Raw genomic sequence first — 20,750 nt, forward strand, 5'->3', positions numbered from 1 at the left:
ATGCATTTATGAACTTTATATCTGTTAATTTATGCTTTACCTGCTAGCTAGCTATAGTGCTGTCTACTGTACATGTTGTCATTGGGGTAGCATGGCTACTCATGTCCCCTCTCGTTGTTCATTGTTACTTTACAGGGGAGTTGGACTGTAAAGGGCAGCACAACTTTTCATTGATGGACATTGTTTCTATTAGTCGTGTCGTGTGTTTTTGTTTGTTGAGCTTATTTTGACGCTATTTTACAAGTGCACGTCACTTCCAAAGACGGGTTATAAAACTCTTGTGTCTGTAACGTCTGGCTAACCTGAGCCTATATGAACATGTCTTGTTATTATCTGTGCTTATAGCCTCTACATTTCATACTGTACGTTGCATTACAATCGCACTGTACTGATATAGACGCGATCACTGGTATGTTATGTCCTGCCTTCTGTGATCGTGTGCAAAAGAGAGGAGTTGATGCTCCCCAATACACAACAGGCAGACCGGTGCAGCAGCACAGCATTTCATTTTATGGAGAATTATCGTTATCATAAGACAACATCAATAGACCAACCCTTGAACATGTGGCCATCTTTTCTCCGACCAACACAGAGGTATTTTAAATCTACACAGGTCACACTGGCTCTCACAAGTCGTAGGAAGAAGACGGTCTACCGGACACCAACCTCTCAACTGCGTCTGTCTGTCTACCTGTATGGAGATACGACTGATGCGTCAGGTTCAAACGGGTTATTAAGACTAGAGAGTGAACTCGGACTTTATGTTCATCCTCCCCGTTATGATACTCAAACAGATTCATTGAGTGGTTGATTGTTTGATGCATATGCCTAAAAAGTGTTCGTATTGACACTAAATACTTTTGAACAAGTAAACGTTGTGTAGAAGCAACAGTTCCGGTAACAGAAATCTTATGTACATATTGTTGAGGGGAAAAAAACTCGCACTGACTTGCAGTCAAGAGGCAGACAGACCACGCCTGAAAAACCAGGGGCGTAGAAGGAATTTAGACTTTTCCACCAGTGAAACACATCCCAACTCTTTTCACTGTGTCGACGCAGTCAGCCACCCGACCCGACAGAGGAGAAGAAAAAGGACTTGCACAATGGCTGGGGTGGCATCAACGTTGGCCAAGAAGAGGGCTTTGGCCGCAGGATTTGGCACTAATGCCAATGCGTCGAAGTACCTAAACCAAGACTTCGAGTCTCTCAGGAGCGAGTGTCTGAGTAGAGGTTCACTTTTCACGGATTCCACTTTTCCAGCCGAACCTGCGTCCTTGGGATTCAATGAGCTCGGACCGAGATCTTCCAAAACCAGAGGTGTGCAATGGAAACGACCTGGGGTAAGTTACTGCCATTAAGCACAAGTTAAATGTCTGCTCTATGGCTGGATTTGTATTGATCAAAATAGACCAAAGCGTTATCTCTGGAAGAAAAAAAATATATATATATATTTGATAAAACCGTATACCAAACAAAACAGACCAACTTTATACACAGGAAGTTGATCTACAACAGAAACAAGTTAGGATGCAATGTAAATATGATCAAACACAAGTTAACCAACCCAAAAGAAAACGGATTTATGGTTTAAACCAAAACTCAGAACTTACAACCAGATCGAAAACAGCTATGATCCAGAACCTTATGTCACCTCTCACCTAACCAGAAACCAAACGTCCTTGTATACCCAGTTGAGAACCAGTATACTGCCTCTGGTAATTGAAGTAGGTAGGTTCAGTGACGTAAATGAAGAAGAAGAGGGACTATGTACTGTGTGTGATTTTAGGGGAGGTGGACAATTCACTTTTTATTTGATAGTTCTTTATGTGATGATCTGAGAGCTGTACTGTTTGATAAAAACATATTGCAAATAAAACAGGAATTATTCTGGGTTAGAGATTAAGGAAAAACTTGAATGTCTAATTTAGGAAATAAGTTTTCCCGGCTGCACATTTTATCTTCGAGGACAATGCGGACAAGACAAGATGTATACCTCAAATGTTTCTATTTAGTTTTCTCAATTGCTTTCCGCTGCCATATTAATGTATGTTTATATGTACAATAACAGTCAAAAGTTTGGACACACCTACTCATTCAACGGGTTTTTAAAAACGATTTTCTACATTGTAGAATAATAATGAAGACATCAAAACTATGAAATAACACATATGGAATCAGGTAGTAACCAAAAAAAGTGTTAAACAAATTCAAATATATTTTATATTTGAGATTATTCAAAGTAGCCACCCTTTGCCTTGATGACAGCTTTGCATACTCTTGGCATTCTCTCAACCAGCTTCATGAGATAGTCACCTGGAATGTATTTCAATTAACATGTCTGCCTTGTAAGAAGTTATTTTGTGGAATTTCTTTTCTTCTTCATGAGTTTGAGCCAATCAGTTGTGACATGGTAGGGGTGGTATACAGAAGAAGGCCCTATTTGGTAAAAGATCAAGTCCATATTATGGCAAGAACAACAGACAAGAACGTCACTCTCATGGCTAACTACCAGGACGTTTGAAAAGACCGGCGTGGTGATACACAAAGCAACTCAAACAACATTGAAATTGCATCAATTATATATATTTTTTAATACATTTTTAGTTTGGCATTTCTCTTGTGATACGGTTCACAGCAGCACTGATATTTGTGTTGACTTGACAACTGCGTCTGAGTTTTGAAAGACTAGCCCCCCCCCCCCCCTTTTGTTGCATGCTGACTGAAGACCCAGATAGCCAGTAACTAGCTAACACTAAACACAGACAGAGAACTAGCTAGCCAGTAACTAGCTAACACTAAACAAAGACAGAGAACTAGCTAGCCAGTAACTAGCTAACACCAGACACAGATGAAGAACTAGCTAGCCAGTAACTAGCTAACACCAGACACAGATGAAGACCTAGCTAGCCAGTAAGTAGCTAACACCAGACACAGATGAAGACCTAGCTAGCCAGTAACTAGCTAACACCAGACATATGAAGACCTAGCTAGACAGTAACTAGCTAACACCAGACACAGATGAAGACCTAGCTAGCCAGTAACTAGCGAACACCAGACACAGATGAAGACCTAGCTAGCCAGTAAGTAGCTAACACCAGACACAGATGAAGACCTAGCTAGCCAGTAACTAGCTAACACCAGACATATGAAGACCTAGCTAGACAGTAACTAGCTAACACCAGACACAGATGAAGACCTAGCTAGCCAGTAACTAGCGAACACCAGACACAGATGAAGACCTAGCTAGACAGTAACTAGCTAACACCAGACACAGATGAAGACCTAGCTAGACAGTAACTAGCTAACACCAGACACAGATGAAGACCTAGCTAGACAGTAACTAGCTAACACCAGACACAGATGAAGACCTAGCTAGACAGTAACTAGCTAACACCAGACAGAGATGAAGACCTAGCTAGACAGTAACTAGCTAACACCAGACACAGATGAAGACCTAGCTAGACAGTAACTAGCTAACACCAGACACAGATGAAGACCTAGCTAGACAGTAACTAGCTAACACCAGACACAGATGAAGACCTAGCTAGACAGTAACTAGCTAACACCAGACACAGATGAAGACCTAGCTAGACAGTAACTAGCTAACACTAGACACAGATGAAGACCTCGCTAGACAGTAACTAGCTAACACCAGACAGAGATGAAGACCTAGCTAGACAGTAACTAGCTAACACCAGACACAGATGAAGACCTAGCTAGACAGTAACTAGCTAACACCAGACACAGATGAAGACCTAGCTAGCCAGTAACTAGCTAACCCCAGACACAGATGAAAGGGGAAACATATATCATTGCCATAGATGAATAGGGTAAACTTTTAATTATATTTGCTGACACCCTATACTCAAATGTTGGCACCAGTAGAGTAGCTATCTAGCTATATAAACCACGCCCCTTTGCAAACACGCCTTCTCCGACGTTGGTGACAAGGCAGGACTTATTTAAATGAGGTAAGAGAATATCATGTTACCATTGGTGTATTCAAATGAGAGTTAAGGTGATGTTACCTTGTCCTCTTAATAATGAATCCAAGTGTTTGACTTGGGGGAAAACAGTAACTTCATGATCAAACTTTATCAATGTAGAAGAAACAGTCAGTTTTTCATACTTTGATCTGGTTTCCTTCAAATATCATCACATTTCATGAGAAACATAATTTTGACTGATCATTTTAGGGTTCATAAGGCTTAACAGGCCTTACATTTTAGGGTTCATAAGGCTTAACAGGCCTTACATTTTAGGGTTCATAAGGCTTAACAGGCCTTACATTTTAGGGTTCATAAGGCTTAACAGGCCTTACATTTTAGGGTTCATAAGGCTTAACAGGCCATACATTTTAGGGTTCATAAGGCTTAACAGGCCTTACATTTTAGGGTTCATAAGGCTTAACAGGCCATACATTTTAGGGTTCATAAGGCTTAACAGGCCATACATTTTAGGGTTCATAAGGCTTAACAGGCCTTACATTTTAGGGTTCATAAGGCTTAACAGGCCATACATTTTAGGGTTCATAAGGCTTAACAGGCCTTACATTTTAGGGTTCATAAGGCTTAACAGGCCTTACATTTTAGGGTTCATAAGGCTTAACAGGCCATACATTTTAGGGTTCATAAGGCTTACAGGCCATACATTTTAGGGTTCATAAGGCTTAACAGGCCTTACATTTTAGGGTTCATAAGGCTTAACAGGCCATACTTTTTAGGGTTCATAAGGCTTAACAGGCCTTACATTTTAGGGTTCAAAGGCTTAACAGGCCATACATTTTAGGGTTCATAAGGCTTAACAGGCCATACATTTTAGGGTTCATAAGGCTTAACAGGCCTTACATTTTAGGGTTCATAAGGCTTAACAGGCCATACTTTTTAGGGTTCATAAGGCTTAACAGGCCTTACATTTTAGGGTTCATAAGGCTTAACAGGCCATACATTTTAGGGTTCATAAGGCTTAACAGGCCATACATTTTAGGGTTCATAAGGCTTAACAGGCCTTACATTTTAGGGTTCATAAGGCTTAACAGGCCATACATTTTAGGGTTCATAAGGCTTAACAGGCCATACATTTTAGGGTTCATAAGGCTTAACAGGCCATACTTTTTAGGGTTCATAAGGCTTAACAGGCCTTACATTTTAGGGTTCATAAGGCTTAACAGGCCATACATTTTAGGGTTCATAAGGCTTAACAGGCCATACATTTTAGGGTTCATAAGGCTTAACAGGCCATACATTTTAGGGTTCATAAGGCTTAACAGGCCATACATTTTAGGGTTCATAAGGCTTAACAGGCCTTACATTTTAGGGTTCATAAGGCTTAACAGGCCATACATTTTAGGGTTCATAAGGCTTAACAGGCCATACATTTTAGGGTTCATAAGGCTTAACAGGCCTTACATTTTAGGGTTCATAAGGCTTAACAGGCCATACATTTTAGGGTTCATAAGGCTTAACAGGCCTTACATTTTAGGGTTCATAAGGCTTAACAGGCCATACATTTTAGGGTTCATAAGGCTTAACAGGCCATACATTGTAGGGTTCATAAGGCTTAACAGGCCATACATTGTAGGGTTCATAAGGCTTAACAGGCCATACATTGTAGGGTTCATAAGGCTTAACAGGCCATACATTGTAGGGTTCATAAGGCTTAACAGGCCATACATTGTAGGGTTCATAAGGCTTAACAGGCCTTACATTGTAGGGTTCATAAGGCTTAACAGGCCATACATTTTAGGGTTCATAAGGCTTAACAGGCCATACATTGTAGGGTTCATAAGGCTTAACAGGCCATACATTGTAGGGTTGCCTTTACTTTAATGGTTTCAGCCTATGCAGCATGTTCAAATAATAATACATTGTATTTAAAAAAGTCAGAATCTGGACTTTTCTTTTCCCCCACTTGTGTTTCTGTTTATAATATGTATCAGACATAATGAAGATATATATATATATATACTTTGTTCTGATATACATCTTTTTCATCAAACACAAATCCTCACTGGGAATATCTCTTTATAGCCTGGGTCAGTGATGTCACAGTAGTCTGATGGGCGTGTCCAGATGCGTGTTATCCGTTTGATATGATTGGACCGTTGGGCGTAAAGGAATCACTTGTATCCCAAACAACTGAAACTGTTACCGTACGGCTAAATGAACGAGGAACATGGTCAGGGTGGTGTGGTGACTCATCCTCCAACTATTCGGATGGAACTTTGGCGTTAGTCATCTGATCCTACACCTTTTTGTTTTGTCTGTCAACAGATCGACTCGTAGACTTTGAGACAATTGAGGTTACGTTAGGTCATCGTGGACCCTGCCCTTTACTCGTGCATGACTTTAATGTGTATTGGTCTACCCTCTTCATTCCCATGTGCTTTTATTTCATAACTATTATTGGGTAATGACTGATCCTTTTAGTCAAATCTGCTATGAATGTTACTGTCTAGTGTAAATCAGACTTTTAAAAGTTAATAATCTGTTAGCTCATACCCAGATAATGTTGTTGACTCATCCTATACTCGTATTTGTGGCCAAAGCATAAATAGGAGAATACCCCCCCGCCCATATCTATTTAAAATGCTTGCTATGGTGAAATCCTCCTGAGCTCCTGAGCTATGGTGAAATCCTCCTGAGCCAATCAGCGGTCTACTCGCATGAATGGTTTTAATCACCGGTATACGCCCACACCATTGTAAACACAGAAAATATATATATATATTTTTAAACATGCTTAATTACAATTGTTTTGGAATTAAAACTATTTCACTCGTATTGTAATTAATTCTAGGTCATATGTGACCTGATTCAGGTAACTAGGCGTAACTAGGCGTAACTAGGCGTAACTAGGCGTAACTAGGCGTATGTCGCAAGTCACGACTTCACAGGAAAGCCTTTTGAACGTAACAACAAATATATTTTATTTATTTAATAGAAATCTGGAAACACTGGACAGTTGCTTTAAAAGTTCAAAACACAGTTTTAATCATGTATTGGTCCCTAAATAGTAGATAATATAACAAATGCAGTGCTCTATGAAATAACTGAGACTACACTAGTAGCTCATTGTGCAGTTATTCCCCCTGAGGCTACACTAGTAGCTCATTGTGCAGTTATTCCCCCTGAGGCTACACTAGTAGCTCATTGTGCAGTTATTCCCCCTGAGGCTACACTAGTAGCTCATTGTGCAGTTATTCCCCATGAGGCTACACTAGTAGCTCATTGTGCAGTTATTCCCCCTGAGGCTACACTAGTAGCTCATTGTGCAGTTATTCCCCCTGAGGCTACACTAGTAGCTCATTGTGCAGTTATTCCCCCCAAGCTTAAAGCGTATTGCTTTAATTAGGGCTGCAAAGTTTAGAAGCCCCAAAATCTGTACTTTTATTTGATTGAAATTCTCAGTAATATCTTTCACAGTTTTACTCATGCTTTGGTCGTCTCTCCCTGAATAGGAGCTGGTGTCCAGCCCAGAGTTCATTGTTGGTGGAGCCTCGAGAACCGACATCTGCCAAGGCGGCTTGGGTAAGTCACTTTCATATTTGGTACCAAAACAGGAACCAAAACAGGAACCAAACCAAAACCACAGGGTCGCCGGTTTGTAACAGTGTCCATGGTTTAAGCTGTGAGGAGGAGATGGTATAGAAAAGTTAATGTGATTGATCACAGCATATGTAATAACATTCAGTTAATGTGATTGATCACAGCATATGTAATAACATTCAGTTAATGTGATTGATCACAGCATATGTAATAACATTCAGTTAATGTGATTGATCACAGCATATGTAATAACATTCAGTTAATGTGATTGATCACAGCATATGTAATAACATTCAGTTAATGTGATTGATCACAGCATATGTAATAACATTCAGTTAATGTGATTGATCACAGCATATGTAATAACATTCAGTTAGTGCTTTAATCAGTTATTACACAGGTGATTTGGTTTCCTAGACTACCACTGAACAGCCTCCATGTCAGGTTGTTGTCTCTCTAAGGTACTGTATAATATAAAACATGTCAGGTGTTGATCTCTGTCATGAGGTATAATCATTTAAAACATGTCAGGTTATCTCTGTCATGAGGTATAATCATTTAAAACATGTCAGGTTGTTATCTCTGAGGTATAAAACATGTAATGTTGTGATCTCTGTAATGTGGACAATATGGACAAACTGAGATATCTCTATGGAAACCAGCTCAGTTACCATGCTGGGAGGAAGTCTTCACAGAGCCAGTTACTGGAAATGAGACCCACTTCCCTTTCCATTTGCTCACAACTAGCCTCACCCTCAACCGTTTACAAATCTTCTCTAACAAAGAAGATTTCTGACAAAGCGAGACGAGCTTTGGCATGGTGTTTATTTGTGTGTTAATCCAACAGGGTAGACTAGTGGCCTGGCCTGTCATTAAGCCAGCAGGGTAGACTAGTGGCCTGGCCTGTCATTAACCCAGCAGGGTAGACTAGTGGCCTGTCATTAACCCAGCAGGGTAGACTAGTGTACTGTCATTAACCCAGCAGGGTAGACTAGTGTACTGTCGTCTCATTAACCCAGCAGGGTAGACTGGTGTACTGTCATTAACCCAGCAGGGTAGACTAGTGTACTGTCATTAACCCAGCAGGGTAGACTAGTGTCCTGTCATTAACCCAGCAGGGTAGACTAGTGTACTGGCCTGTCATTAGCCCAGCAGGGTAGACTAGTGTACTGGCCTGTCATTAACCCAGCAGGGTAGACTAGTGTCCTGGCCTGTCATTAACCCAGCAGGGTAGACTAGTGTACTGGCCTGTCATTAGCCCAGCAGGGTAGACTAGTGGCCTGTCATTAACCCAGCAGGGTAGATTAGTGTACTGGCCTGTCATTAACCCAACAGGGTAGACTAGTGTCCTGTCATTAACCCAGCAGGGTAGACTACTGTACTGGCCTGTCATTAACCCAGCAGGGGAGACTAGTGTACTGGCCTGTCATTAACCCAGCAGGGGAGACTAGTGTACTGGCATTAAACCAGCAGGGTAGATTAGTGTACTGGCCTGTCATTAACCCAGCAGGGTAGACTAGTGGCCTGTCATTAACCCAGCAGGGTAGGCTAGTGTACTGGCCTGTCATTAACCCAGCAGGGTAGACTAGTGTCCTGTCATTAACCCAGCAGGGGAGACTAGTGTACTGGCCTGTCATTAACCCAACAGGGTAGACTAGTGTCCTGTCATTAACCCAGCAGGGTAGACTAGTGTACTGGCCTGTCATTAACCCAGCAGGGTAGACTAGTGTACTGTCATTAACCCAGCAGGGTAGACTAGTGGCCTGTCATTAACCCAGCAGGGTAGACTAGTGTACTGGCCTGTCATTAACCCAGCAGGGTAGACTAGTGTACTGTCATTAACCCAGCAGGGTAGACTAGTGGCCTGTCATTAACCCAGCAGGGTAGACTAGTGTACTGGCCTGTCATTAACCCAGCAGGGTAGACTAGTGTCCTGTCATTAACCCAGCAGGGTAGACTAGTGTACTGGCCTGTCATTAACCCAGCAGGGTAGACTAGTCCTGTCGTTAACCCAGCAGGGTAGACTAGTGTACTGGCCTGTCATTAACCCAGCAGAGTAGACTAGTAAACTGGCCTGTCATTAACCCAGCAGGGTAGACTAGTGGCCTGTCATTAACCCAGCAGGGTAGACTAGTGTACTGGCCTGTCATTAACCCAGCAGGGTAGACTAGTGTACTGGCCTGTCATTAATCCAGCAGGGTAGACTAGTGTACTATCATTAACCCAGCAGGGTAGACTAGTGTCCTGTCCTGTCATTAACCCAGCAGGGTAGACTAGTGTCCTGTCATTAACCCAGCAGGGTAGATTAGTGTACTGGCCTGTCATTAACCCAGATGGGGAGACTTGTGTACTGGCCTGTCATTAGCCCAGCAGGGTAGACTAGTGTACTGGCCTGTCATTAATCCAACAGGGTAGACTAGTGGCCTGTCATTAACCCAACAGGGTAGACTAGTGTACTGGCCTGTCATTAACCCAGCAGGGTAGACTAGTCCTGTCGTTAACCCAGCAGGGTAGACTAGTGTACTGGCCTGTCATTAACCCAGCAGGGTAGACTAGTAAACTGGCCTGTCATTAACCCAGCAGGGTAGACTAGTGGCCTGTCATTAACCCAGCAGGGTAGACTAGTGTACTGGCCTGTCATTAACCCAGCAGGGTAGACTAGTGTACTGGCCTGTCATTAGCCCAGCAGGGTAGACTAGTGTCCTGGCCTGTCATTAACCCAGCAGGGTAGACTAGTGTACTGGCCTGTCATTAACCCAGCAGGGTAGACTAGTGTACTGGCCTGTCATTAACCCAGCAGGGTAGACTAGTGTACTGGCCTGTCATTAACCCAGCAGGGTAGACTAGTGTACTGGCCTGTCATTAGCCCAGCAGGGTAGACTAGTGGCCTGTCATTAACCCAGCAGGGTAGATTAGTGTAATGGCCTGTCATTAACCCAACAGGGTAGACTAGTGTCCTGTCATTAACCCAGCAGGGTAGACTAGTGTACTGGCCTGTCATTAACCCAGCAGGGGAGACTAGTGTACTGGCCTGTCATTAACCCAGCAGGGGAGACTAGTGTACTGGCATTAAACCAGCAGGGTAGATTAGTGTATTGGCCTGTCATTAACCCAGCAGGGTAGACTAGTGGCCTGTCATTAACCCAGCAGGGTAGACTAGTGTACTGGCCTGTCATTAACCCAACAGGGTAGACTAGTGTCCTGTCATTAACCCATCAGGGTAGACTAGTGTACTGGCATGTCATTAACCCAGCAGGGTAGACTAGTGTCCTGTCATTAACCCAGCAGGGTAGACTAGTGTACTGTCGTCTCATGAACCCAGCAGGGTAGACTAGTGTACTGGCCTGTCATTAACCCAGCAGGGTAGACTAGTGTACTGTCATTAACCCAGCAGGGTAGACTAGTGTCCTGTCATTAACCCAGCAGGGTAGACTAGTGTACTGGCCTGTCATTAACCCAACAGGGTAGACTAGTGTACTGTCATTAACCCAGCAAGGTAGATTAGTTTCCTGGCCTGTCATTAACCCAGCAGGGTAGACTAGTGTACTGGCCTGTCATTAACCCAGCAGGGTAGACTAGTGTCCTGTCATTAACACAGCAGGGGAGACTAGTGTACTGGCCTGTCATTAACCCAGCAGGGTAGACTAGTGTCCTGTCATTAACCCAGCAGGGTAGACTAGTGTACTGGCCTGTCATTAACCCAGCAGGGTAGACTAGTGTCCTGGCCTGTCATTAACCCAGCAGGGGAGACTAGTGTACTGTCATCTCATGAACCCAGCAGGGTAGACTAGTGTACTGTCATTAACCCAGCAGGGTAGACTAGTGTACTGGCCTGTCATTAACCCAGCAGGGTAGACTAGTGTCCTGTCATTAACCCAGCAGGGTAGACTAGTGTACTGGCCTGTCATTAACCCATCAGGGTAGACTAGTGTACTGTCATTAACCCAGCAGGGTATATTAGTGTCCTGGCCTGTCATTAACCCAGCAGGGTAGACTAGTGTCCTGTCATTAACACAGCAGGGGAGACTAGTGTACTGGCCTGTCATTAACCCAGCAGGGTAGACTAGTGTCCTGTCATTAACCCAGCAGGGTAGACTAGTGTCCTGTCATTAACCCAGCAGGGGAGACTAGTGTACTATCATTAACCCAGCAGGGTAGACTAGTGTACTGGCCTGTCATTAACCCCAGGAATGTTCAGAATGAGGATTGAAAACTGACCAGTGATGAACTCCACTCTCATGTCTCTCTGACCTGTGATGATCTCCACTCCCTTAGTCTCTCTGACCTGTGACCTCCACTCCCTTCGTCTCTCTGACCTGTGATGACCTCCACTCCCTTCGTCTCTCTCTGACCTGTGATGACCTCCACTCCCTTAGTCTCTCTGACCTGTGATGACCTCCACTCCCTTCGTCTCTCTCTGACCTGTGATGACCTCCACTCCCTTCGTCTCTCTCTGACCTGTGATGACCTCCACTCCCTTCGTCTCTCTGACCTGTGATGACCTCCACTCCCTTCGTCTCTCTGACCTGTGATGACCTCCACTCCCTTCGTCTCTCTGACCTGTGATGACCTCCACTCCCTTCGTCTCTCTCTGACCTGTGATGACCTCCACTCCCTTCGTCTCTCTCTGACCTGTGATGACCTCCACTCCCTTCGTCTCTCTCTGACCTGTGATGACCTCCACTCCCTTCGTCTCTCTCTGACCTGTGATGACCTCCACTCCCTTCGTCTCTCTCTGACCTGTGATGACCTCCACTCCCTTAGTCTCTCTGACCTGTGATGACCTCCACTCCCTTAGTCTCTCTGACCTGTGATGACCTCCACTCCCTTAGTCTCTCTGACCTGTGATGACCTCCACTCCCTTCGTCTCTCTGACCTGTGATGACCTCCACTCCCTTCGTCTCTCTGACCTGTGATGACCTCCACTCCCTTCGTCTCTCTGACCTGTGATGACCTCCACTCCCTTCGTCTCTCTGACCTGTGATGACCTCCACTCCCTTAGTCTCTCTTCTCTGTTTCCCCCTCCAGGTGACTGCTGGCTCCTGGCGGCCATCGCCTCTCTGACCCTGAATGAAGATGTGATGGCCCGGGTTGTTCCTGCAGGACAAGGCTTTGGACGTGGCGAGTACGCTGGGATCTTTCACTTCCAGGTAGAGACAGTGTCACAGACTGCATCCCAAAATGCCTCCCTATATAGTGCACTACTTTTAAACTAGGCTCTGGTATAAAAAAAAAAGTGTAGTGCATTATAAAGGGAATAGCGTGCAATTTGGTGCGCAGGCCAGTGTTCATTTACTTTAACAAATATAGAGACTAAAATATTCGTTTAAAGTATATTTTTCAGTGGCAATTGACGACAATAAGTGACTAAATAGACCCAGAAAAAACTAGAACTAAACAAAAGTAACTTCAGTTTTCTCTGTGACTAAAATCTGACTACTAAGTGGATTGGACAAGAGTTTTTAGAGAGATTTTCAGTCACAAAGCACAATTTAATATTAGAAGCAACACAGTTCAGTAGTGGGAAGGAAGCGTCTCACCCGGCACATACAGCCGACATCAGCTGGTGAGCTACATGGGGGACAACTGGTATATACAACCTACATCAGCTGGTGAGCTACAGGGGGGACAACTACCACATACAACCTACATCAGCTGGTGAGCTACAGGGGGGACAACCACCACATACAACCTACATCAGCTGGTGAGCTACAGGGGGGACAACTGGTATATACAACCTACATCAGCTGGTGAGCTACAGGGGGACAACCACCACATACAACCTACATCAGCTGGTGAGCTACAGGGGGACAACCACCACATACAACCTACATCAGCTGGTGAGCTACAGGGGGGACAACCACCACATACAACCTACATCAGCTGGTGAGCTACAGGGGGGACAACCACCACATACAACCTACATCAGCTGGTGAGCTACAGGGGGGACAACCACCACATACAACCTACATCAGCTGGTGAGCTACAGGGGGGACAACCACCACATACAACCTACATCAGCTGGTGAGCTACAGAGGGGACAACTGGTACATACAACCTACATCAGCTGGTGAGCTACAGAGGGGACAACTGGTACATACAACCTACATCAGCTGGTGAGCTATAGAGGGGACAACTGGTACATACAACCTACATCAGCTGGTGAGCTATAGAGGGGACAACTGGTACATACAACCTACATCAGCTGGTGAGCTACAGAGGGGACAACCACCACATACAACCTACATCAGCTGGTGAGCTACAGGGGGGACAACCACCACATACAACCTACATCAGCTGGTGAGCTACAGAGGGGACAACTGGTACATACAACCTACATCAGCAGGTGAGCTACAGGGGGGACAACCACCACATACAACCTACATCAGCTGGTGAGCTACAGGGGGGACAACCACCACATACAACCTACTCAGCTGGTGAGCTACAGGGGGGACAACCACCACATACAACCTACATCAGCTGGTGAGCTACAGGGGGGACAACTGGTACATACAACCTACATCAGCTGGTGAGCTACAGGGGGGACAACCACCACATACAACCTACATCAGCTGGTGAGCTACAGGGGGGACAACCACCACATACAACCTACATCAGCTGGTGAGCTACAGGGGGGACAACCACCACATACAACCTACATCAGCTGGTGAGCTACAGGGGGGACAACCACCACATACAACCTACATCAGCTGGTGAGCTACAGAGGGGACAACTGGTACATACAACCTACATCAGCTGGTGAGCTACAGAGGGGACAACTGGTACATACAACCTACATCAGCTGGTGAGCTATAGAGGGGACAACTGGTACATACAACCTACATCAGCTGGTGAGCTACAGAGGGGACAACCACCACATACAACCTACATCAGCTGGTGAGCTACAGGGGGGACAACCACCACATAAAACCTACTCAGCTGGTGAGCTACAGGGGGGACAACCACCACATACAACCTACATCAGCTGGTGAGCTACAGGGGGGACAACCACCACATACAACCTACATCAGCTGGTGAGCTACAGGGGGGACAACCACCACATACAACCTACATCAGCTGGTGAGCTACAGGGGGGACAACCACCACATACAACCTACATCAGCTGGTGAGCTACAGGGGGGACAACCACCACATACAACCTACATCAGCTGGTGAGCTACAGGGGGGACAACCACCACATACAACCTACATCAGCCGGTGAGCTACAGAGGGGACAACCACCACATACAACCTACATCAGCTGGTGAGCTACAGAGGGGACAACTGGTACATACAACCTACATCAGCTGGTGAGCTACAGGGGGGACAACCACCACATACAACCTACATCAGCTGGTGAGCTACAGGGGGGACAACCACCACATACAACCTACATCAGCTGGTGAGCTACAGGGGGGACAACCACCACATACAACCTACATCAGCTGGTGAGCTACAGGGGGGACAACCACCACATACAACCTACATCAGCTGGTGAGCTACAGGGGGGACAACCAACACATACAACCTACATCAGCTGGTGAGCTACAGGGGGGACAACCACCACATACAACCTACATCAGCTGGTGAGCTACAGGGGGGACAACCACCACATACAACCTACATCAGCTGGTGAGCTACAGGGGGGACAACCACCACATACAACCTACATCAGCTGGTGAGCTACAGGGGGACAACCACCACATACAACCTTCATCAGCTGGTGAGCTACAGGGGGGACAACTGGTACATACAACCTACATCAGCTGGTGAGCTACAGAGGGGACAACCACCACATACAACCTACATCAGCTGGTGAGCTACAGGGGGGACAACTGGTACATACAACCTACATCAGCTCCACCTCCGATTATACACATGGCGACTCTCTTGATTCCCCGGTAGCTAACCAGTCACCACCAGCCTGCTAGTTATCCTTTTGCCTGGTTAAAAAACACAGGCTGTTTTATAAAATGTAAACCAATAGCAGCATTAAGTTGAATAGTAAAACAACAGTGGAGCGGCTCTCTGACTCTCCCTCGACTATAGACAAGTAAACCATTTGTAGTCTCGCTTAACCCCTCCCACTTTTCCCCACTACATTTCATATCCAGGTTCTGTTGTGGAAACATCTTAACCCAAAAGATAAGACCCGTAATACCGACGCTACGTTTTCTGCCTTTTTACATTTATTCAGCATCTTCTGGAACTGGGCTACTTGAGGACCGGTAACTATTTGTTTAGGCTACAAACCTTGAACAGCCACGTCACTTCGTTAGAAAGCTATAGCGCCGACAACCTGGGCCTCTTTCAGCAGGAGTCAACGTTTTGGAACCTTCAGATAGAAATATGCTATGTAGAACAAATATGCCTCTTGCCTCATGTTGAATAAGGAATAACGTCTGCTCTATTCATGGCATTTCTATCTGCAATGCTCAATAAAACATTTTTTTGAAAAAAAGATTTGGAGTGGGTGTACTCTTTACCCCTTCTTTCTCCCCAATTGGTAGTTACAATCTTGTCCCATCGCTGCAACTTCTGTACGGACCTGGGAGAGGCAAAGGTTGAGAGCCGTGCGTCCTCTGAAACACGACCCTGCCATGCCGCACTGCTTCTTGACACACTGCTCGCTTAACCCGGGAGCCAGCCACACCAATGTGTCGGAGGAAACGCGGTCAGCGTGGAGGCGCCCGTTCCGCCACAAGGAGTCGCTAGAGTGTGGTGGGATAAGGACCTGGACGACGCCGTGCCGATCGTGCGCCGCCTCATGGGTCTCGCGATCACTGCCAGGATCGAACCCGGGTCTGTAGTGATGCCTCAAGCACTGGGTGCACCACCCGGGGTGCTAAACGCCCTGGTAACATTATCAAATCAAATCAAATTTTATTTGTCACATACACATGGTTAGCAGATGTTAATGCGAGTGTAGCGAAATGCTTGTGCTTCTAGTTCCGACAATGCAGTAATAACGAACAAGTAATCTAACTAACAATTCCAAAAAACGACTGTCTTATACACAGTGTAAGGGGATAAAGAATATGTACATAAGGATATATGAATGAGGGATGGTACAGAGCAGCATAGGCAAGATACAGTAGATGATATCGAGTACAGTATATACATATGAGATGAGTACGTAAACAAAGTGGCATAGTTAAAGTGGCTAGTGATACATGTATTACATAAGGATGCAGTCGATGATATAGAGTACAGTATATACGTATGCATATGAGATGAATAATGTAGGGTAAGTAACATTATATAAGGTAGCATTGTTTAAAGTGGCTAGTGATATATTTACATCATTTCCCATCAATTCCCATTATTAAAGTGGCTGGAGTTGAGTCAGTGTCATTGACAGTGTGTTGGCAGCAGCCACTCAATGTTAGTGGTGGCTGTTTAACAGTCTGATGGCCTTGAGATAGAAGCTGTTTTTCAGTCTCTCGGTCCCAGCTTTGATGCACCTGTACTGACCTCGCTTTCTGGATGATAGCGGGGTGAACAGGCAGTGGCTTGGGTGGTTGATGTCCTTGATGATCTTTATGGCCTTCCTGTAGCATCGGGTGGTGTAGGTGTCCTGGAGGGCAGGTAGTTTGCCCCCGGTGATGCGTTGTGCAGACCTCACTACCCTTTGGAGAGCCTTACGGTTGAGGGCGGTGCAGTTGCCATACCAGGCTGTGATACAGCCCGCCAGGATGCTCTCGATTGTGCATCTGTAGAAGTTTGTGAGTGCTTCTGGTGACAAGCCGAATTTCTTCAGCCTCCTGAGGTTGAAGAGGCGCTGCTGCGCCTTCTTCACGATGCTGTCTGTGTGAGTGGACCAATTCAGTTTGTCTGTGATGTGTATGCCAAGGAACTTAAAACTTGCTACCCTCTCCACTACTGTTCCATCGATGTGGATAGGGGGGTGTTCCCTCTGCTGTTTCCTGAAGTTCACAATCATCTCCTTAGTTTTGTTGACGTTGAGTGTGAGGTTATTTTCCTGACACCACACTCCGAGGGCCCTCACCTCCTCCCTGTAGGCCGTCTCGTCGTTGTTGGTAATCAAGCCTACCACTGTTGTGTCGTCCGCAAACTTGATGATTGAGTTGGAGGCGTGCGTGGCCACGCAGTCGTGGGTGAACAGGGAGTACAGGAGAGGGCTCAGAACGCACCCTTGTGGGGCCTCAGTGTTGAGGATCAGCGGGGAGGAGATGTTGTTGCCTACCCTCACCACCTGGGGGCGGCCCGTCAGGAAGTCCAGTACCCAGTTGCACAGGGCGGGGTCGAGACCCAGGGTCTCGAGCTTGATGACGAGCTTGGAGGGTACTATGGTGTTGAATGCCGAGCTGTAGTCGATGAACAGCATTCTCACATAGGTTTTCCTCTTGTCCAGATGGGTTAGGGCAGTGTGCAGTGTGGTTGAGATTGCATCGTCTGTGGACCTATTTGGGCGGTAAGCAAATTGGAGTGGGTCTAGGGTGTCAGGTAGGGTGGAGGTGATATGGTCCTTGACTAGTCTCTCAAAGCACTTCATGATGACGGATGTGAGTGCTACGGGGCGGTAGTCGTTTAGCTAGACTAAATGCAAATATTTGTTGGCACAGAAAGAAAGGACATTTCCTCTTGCCACTACGCTGTATCTCACTGGGGAAATGACTTTATGTTGAGTTAATGTGGACCCAGTTGACTCAGAGATGAGCACTTGGACCAGGACTCACGCACTGGGATTCGGACTCCAGACTTGGACTCGATTGGCACTCAAGGTTTAGTGACTCTGCTACATCCCTGAGTGAAACAGTCCTCAGCCTGAGGTTTAGTGACTCCATTGTTCTACTTGTGCCTCTCTCTCTGTCTCTCTGTCTCTCTGTCTCTCTGTCTCTGTCTCTGTCTCTGTCTCTCTCTCTCTCTCTCTCTGTCTCTCGCTCTCTGTCTCTCTGTCTCTCTCTCTCTCTCTGTCTCTCTCTCTCTCGCTCTTCCCCCCCCCCCCTTGTGTGTGTCAGGTTGTTTTACGTGTAATATCCACAGTACCAGTCAAAAGTTAACACACCTACTCATTCAAGGTGTTTGTACTTTATTTTCTACATTGTAGAATAATAGAAAAGACATCAACACTATGAAATAACACATATGGAATCATGAGCACTTGAGAGAATACCCAGAGTGTTCAAAGCTGTCATCAAGGCAAAGGGTGGCTACTTTGAAGAATCTCAAATATTTAACTCTTTTTTTGGTTACTACATGATTCCATGTGTGTTATTTCATAGTTTTGATGTCTTCACTATTATTCTACAATGTAGAAAATAGTAAAAATTAAGAAAAACTCTGGAATGAGTTGGTTTGTCTAAACTGTTGACTGGTACTGTGTGTCTACGGGATTTACATGGCCAGATAAATCTAATTGTGGCCGGCCGCCTCGATTCGGTCTTATGTAGCATCATTTTTACACATTGGATAATAGTAGAGACTCAGAGCTACAAAATAGTATGTTTTAAATAAACTTAGTTCACAAGATGAAACATTTAGGATGTAGGTTGTGAGATGTTGGAAACCAACCAGAAAAACCTGGCTTTAACCAGCAAAATGGAATGTTTACCAAACAGGAACATCTAAACATGGGCTACAGTTGAGGAACAACGAGGAAAGTCATTCTGCTTTGAATGTTGATAAACTTGTAACCCCACTTTTGAGAAAATTACCTTTGAATGTGTTGGTACACCTACTGGAGAGCTCTTCTTTGGCTACACCCATTCAGCATCGCCCCCCCCCCCGTGGTAGTGTTGATAGAGAGCAGCCTCTCTTCTCCCCCCACCCACCCATCTCTTTAAGGATTAACGTGAGGCCCTGTGGTAAACACACCCTGTATCCAATCAAATCCAAGTTCATTTGTCACATGCACAGGATACAAAAGGCGTAAGCAGTAATTGTCTCGACATGTTCATGAAATACAATAGATGCCGTAATCACCCCCCAGACACACCTGGCTATTTTGATGGTCCAAAGTGGAGTCTTTTGTTTAGCTAAAACAATGAACCGGCATAACTCCAACTCATACTACTACCAATACAAACATTGTCATAACTGTGGTATGAATCTGCAGGTAGTTAAAGTTAACAAACTAGGTTCAATGTTAGCTAGCTAGCTAACATTAGGTTATAACTAGCAATGCAAATGGTTTTCTGATTCAAATTATATTACTACACAGATCATACACGTAATGTTAGCTAGCGAGCCAACAAGCTAACGTTTCGCAATAAACATGACTTTCTGACCAAATTATAAAGTTATATCTGTAAAATGTAACTAGACTCTGACCTGTATACATGGAGAAACGCTTCACACTGACTGGATCCATTAAACTCTGTTCTGTTGGTAGCTACATCTTGTTTGGCAGTGTTGGGTCAAGTCTGTTGATAGCTCCTGCTACAATCAGGGCATCAATGTTGTTGAGAAAAGTAGCTAAACTTGTGTAGTTGTCGATGGCTGATGTTATATCTTTCAAAAATGGCGCGGTAGAAAGGACTGTCAACACACACTGAACAGCTCACGACAACACTACCACTAGGAGTGGAGAGGCTGTTCTCTGTCAACACTAGGAGAGGAGAGGAGAGGAGAGGAGAGGCTGCTCTCTGTCAACACTACCACTAGGAGAGGAGAGGCTGCTCTCTGTCAACACTACCACTAGGAGAGGAGAGGCTGCTCTCTGTCAACACTACCACTAGGAGAGGAGAGGCTGCTCTCTGTCAACACTACCACTAGGAGAGGAGAGGCTGCTCTCTGTCAACACTACCACTAGGAGAGGAGAGGCTGCTCTCTGTCAACACTACCACTAGGAGAGGAGAGGCTGCTCTCTGTCAACACTACCACTAGGAGAGGAGAGGCTGCTCTCTGTCAACACTACCACTAGGAGAGGAGAGGCTGCTCTCTGTCAACACTACCACTAGGAGAGGAGAGGCTGCTCTCTGTCAACACTACCACCAGGAGAGGAGAGGCTGCTCTCTGTCAACACTACCACCAGGAGAGGAGAGGCTGCTCTCTGTCAACACTACCACTAGGAGAGGAGAGGCTGCTCTCTGTCAACACTACCACTAGGAGAGGAGAGGCTGCTCTCTGTCAACACTACCACTAGGAGAGGAGAGGCTGCTCTCTGTCAACACTACCACTAGGAGAGGAGAGGCTGCTCTCTGTCAACACTACCACTAGGAGAGGAGAGGAGAGGAGAGG

At 45.4% G+C, this 20,750-nt stretch overlaps 1 protein-coding gene across 1 annotated transcript in view; it reads left to right on the forward strand.

Moving 5' to 3' along the window:
- The first annotated feature begins 446 nt into the window (after positions 1-446).
- The window catches only part of LOC109879240 (calpain-2 catalytic subunit-like), a 47,451-nt gene continuing 27,147 nt past the window's right edge, over positions 447-20,750 (forward strand). Inside the window, exons 1-3 of the mRNA XM_031805145.1 lie at positions 447-1,340; positions 7,460-7,529; positions 12,576-12,697. Coding sequence (XP_031661005.1) covers positions 912-1,340; positions 7,460-7,529; positions 12,576-12,697 — 621 coding nt within the window. The 5' untranslated portion in view covers positions 447-911. The remainder of the gene's footprint in view (positions 1,341-7,459; positions 7,530-12,575; positions 12,698-20,750) is intronic.

This window comes from Oncorhynchus kisutch, linkage group LG25 (genome assembly GCF_002021735.2).
Source record: "Oncorhynchus kisutch isolate 150728-3 linkage group LG25, Okis_V2, whole genome shotgun sequence".
In the NCBI taxonomy this organism is placed as follows: Eukaryota; Metazoa; Chordata; class Actinopteri; order Salmoniformes; family Salmonidae; genus Oncorhynchus; species Oncorhynchus kisutch.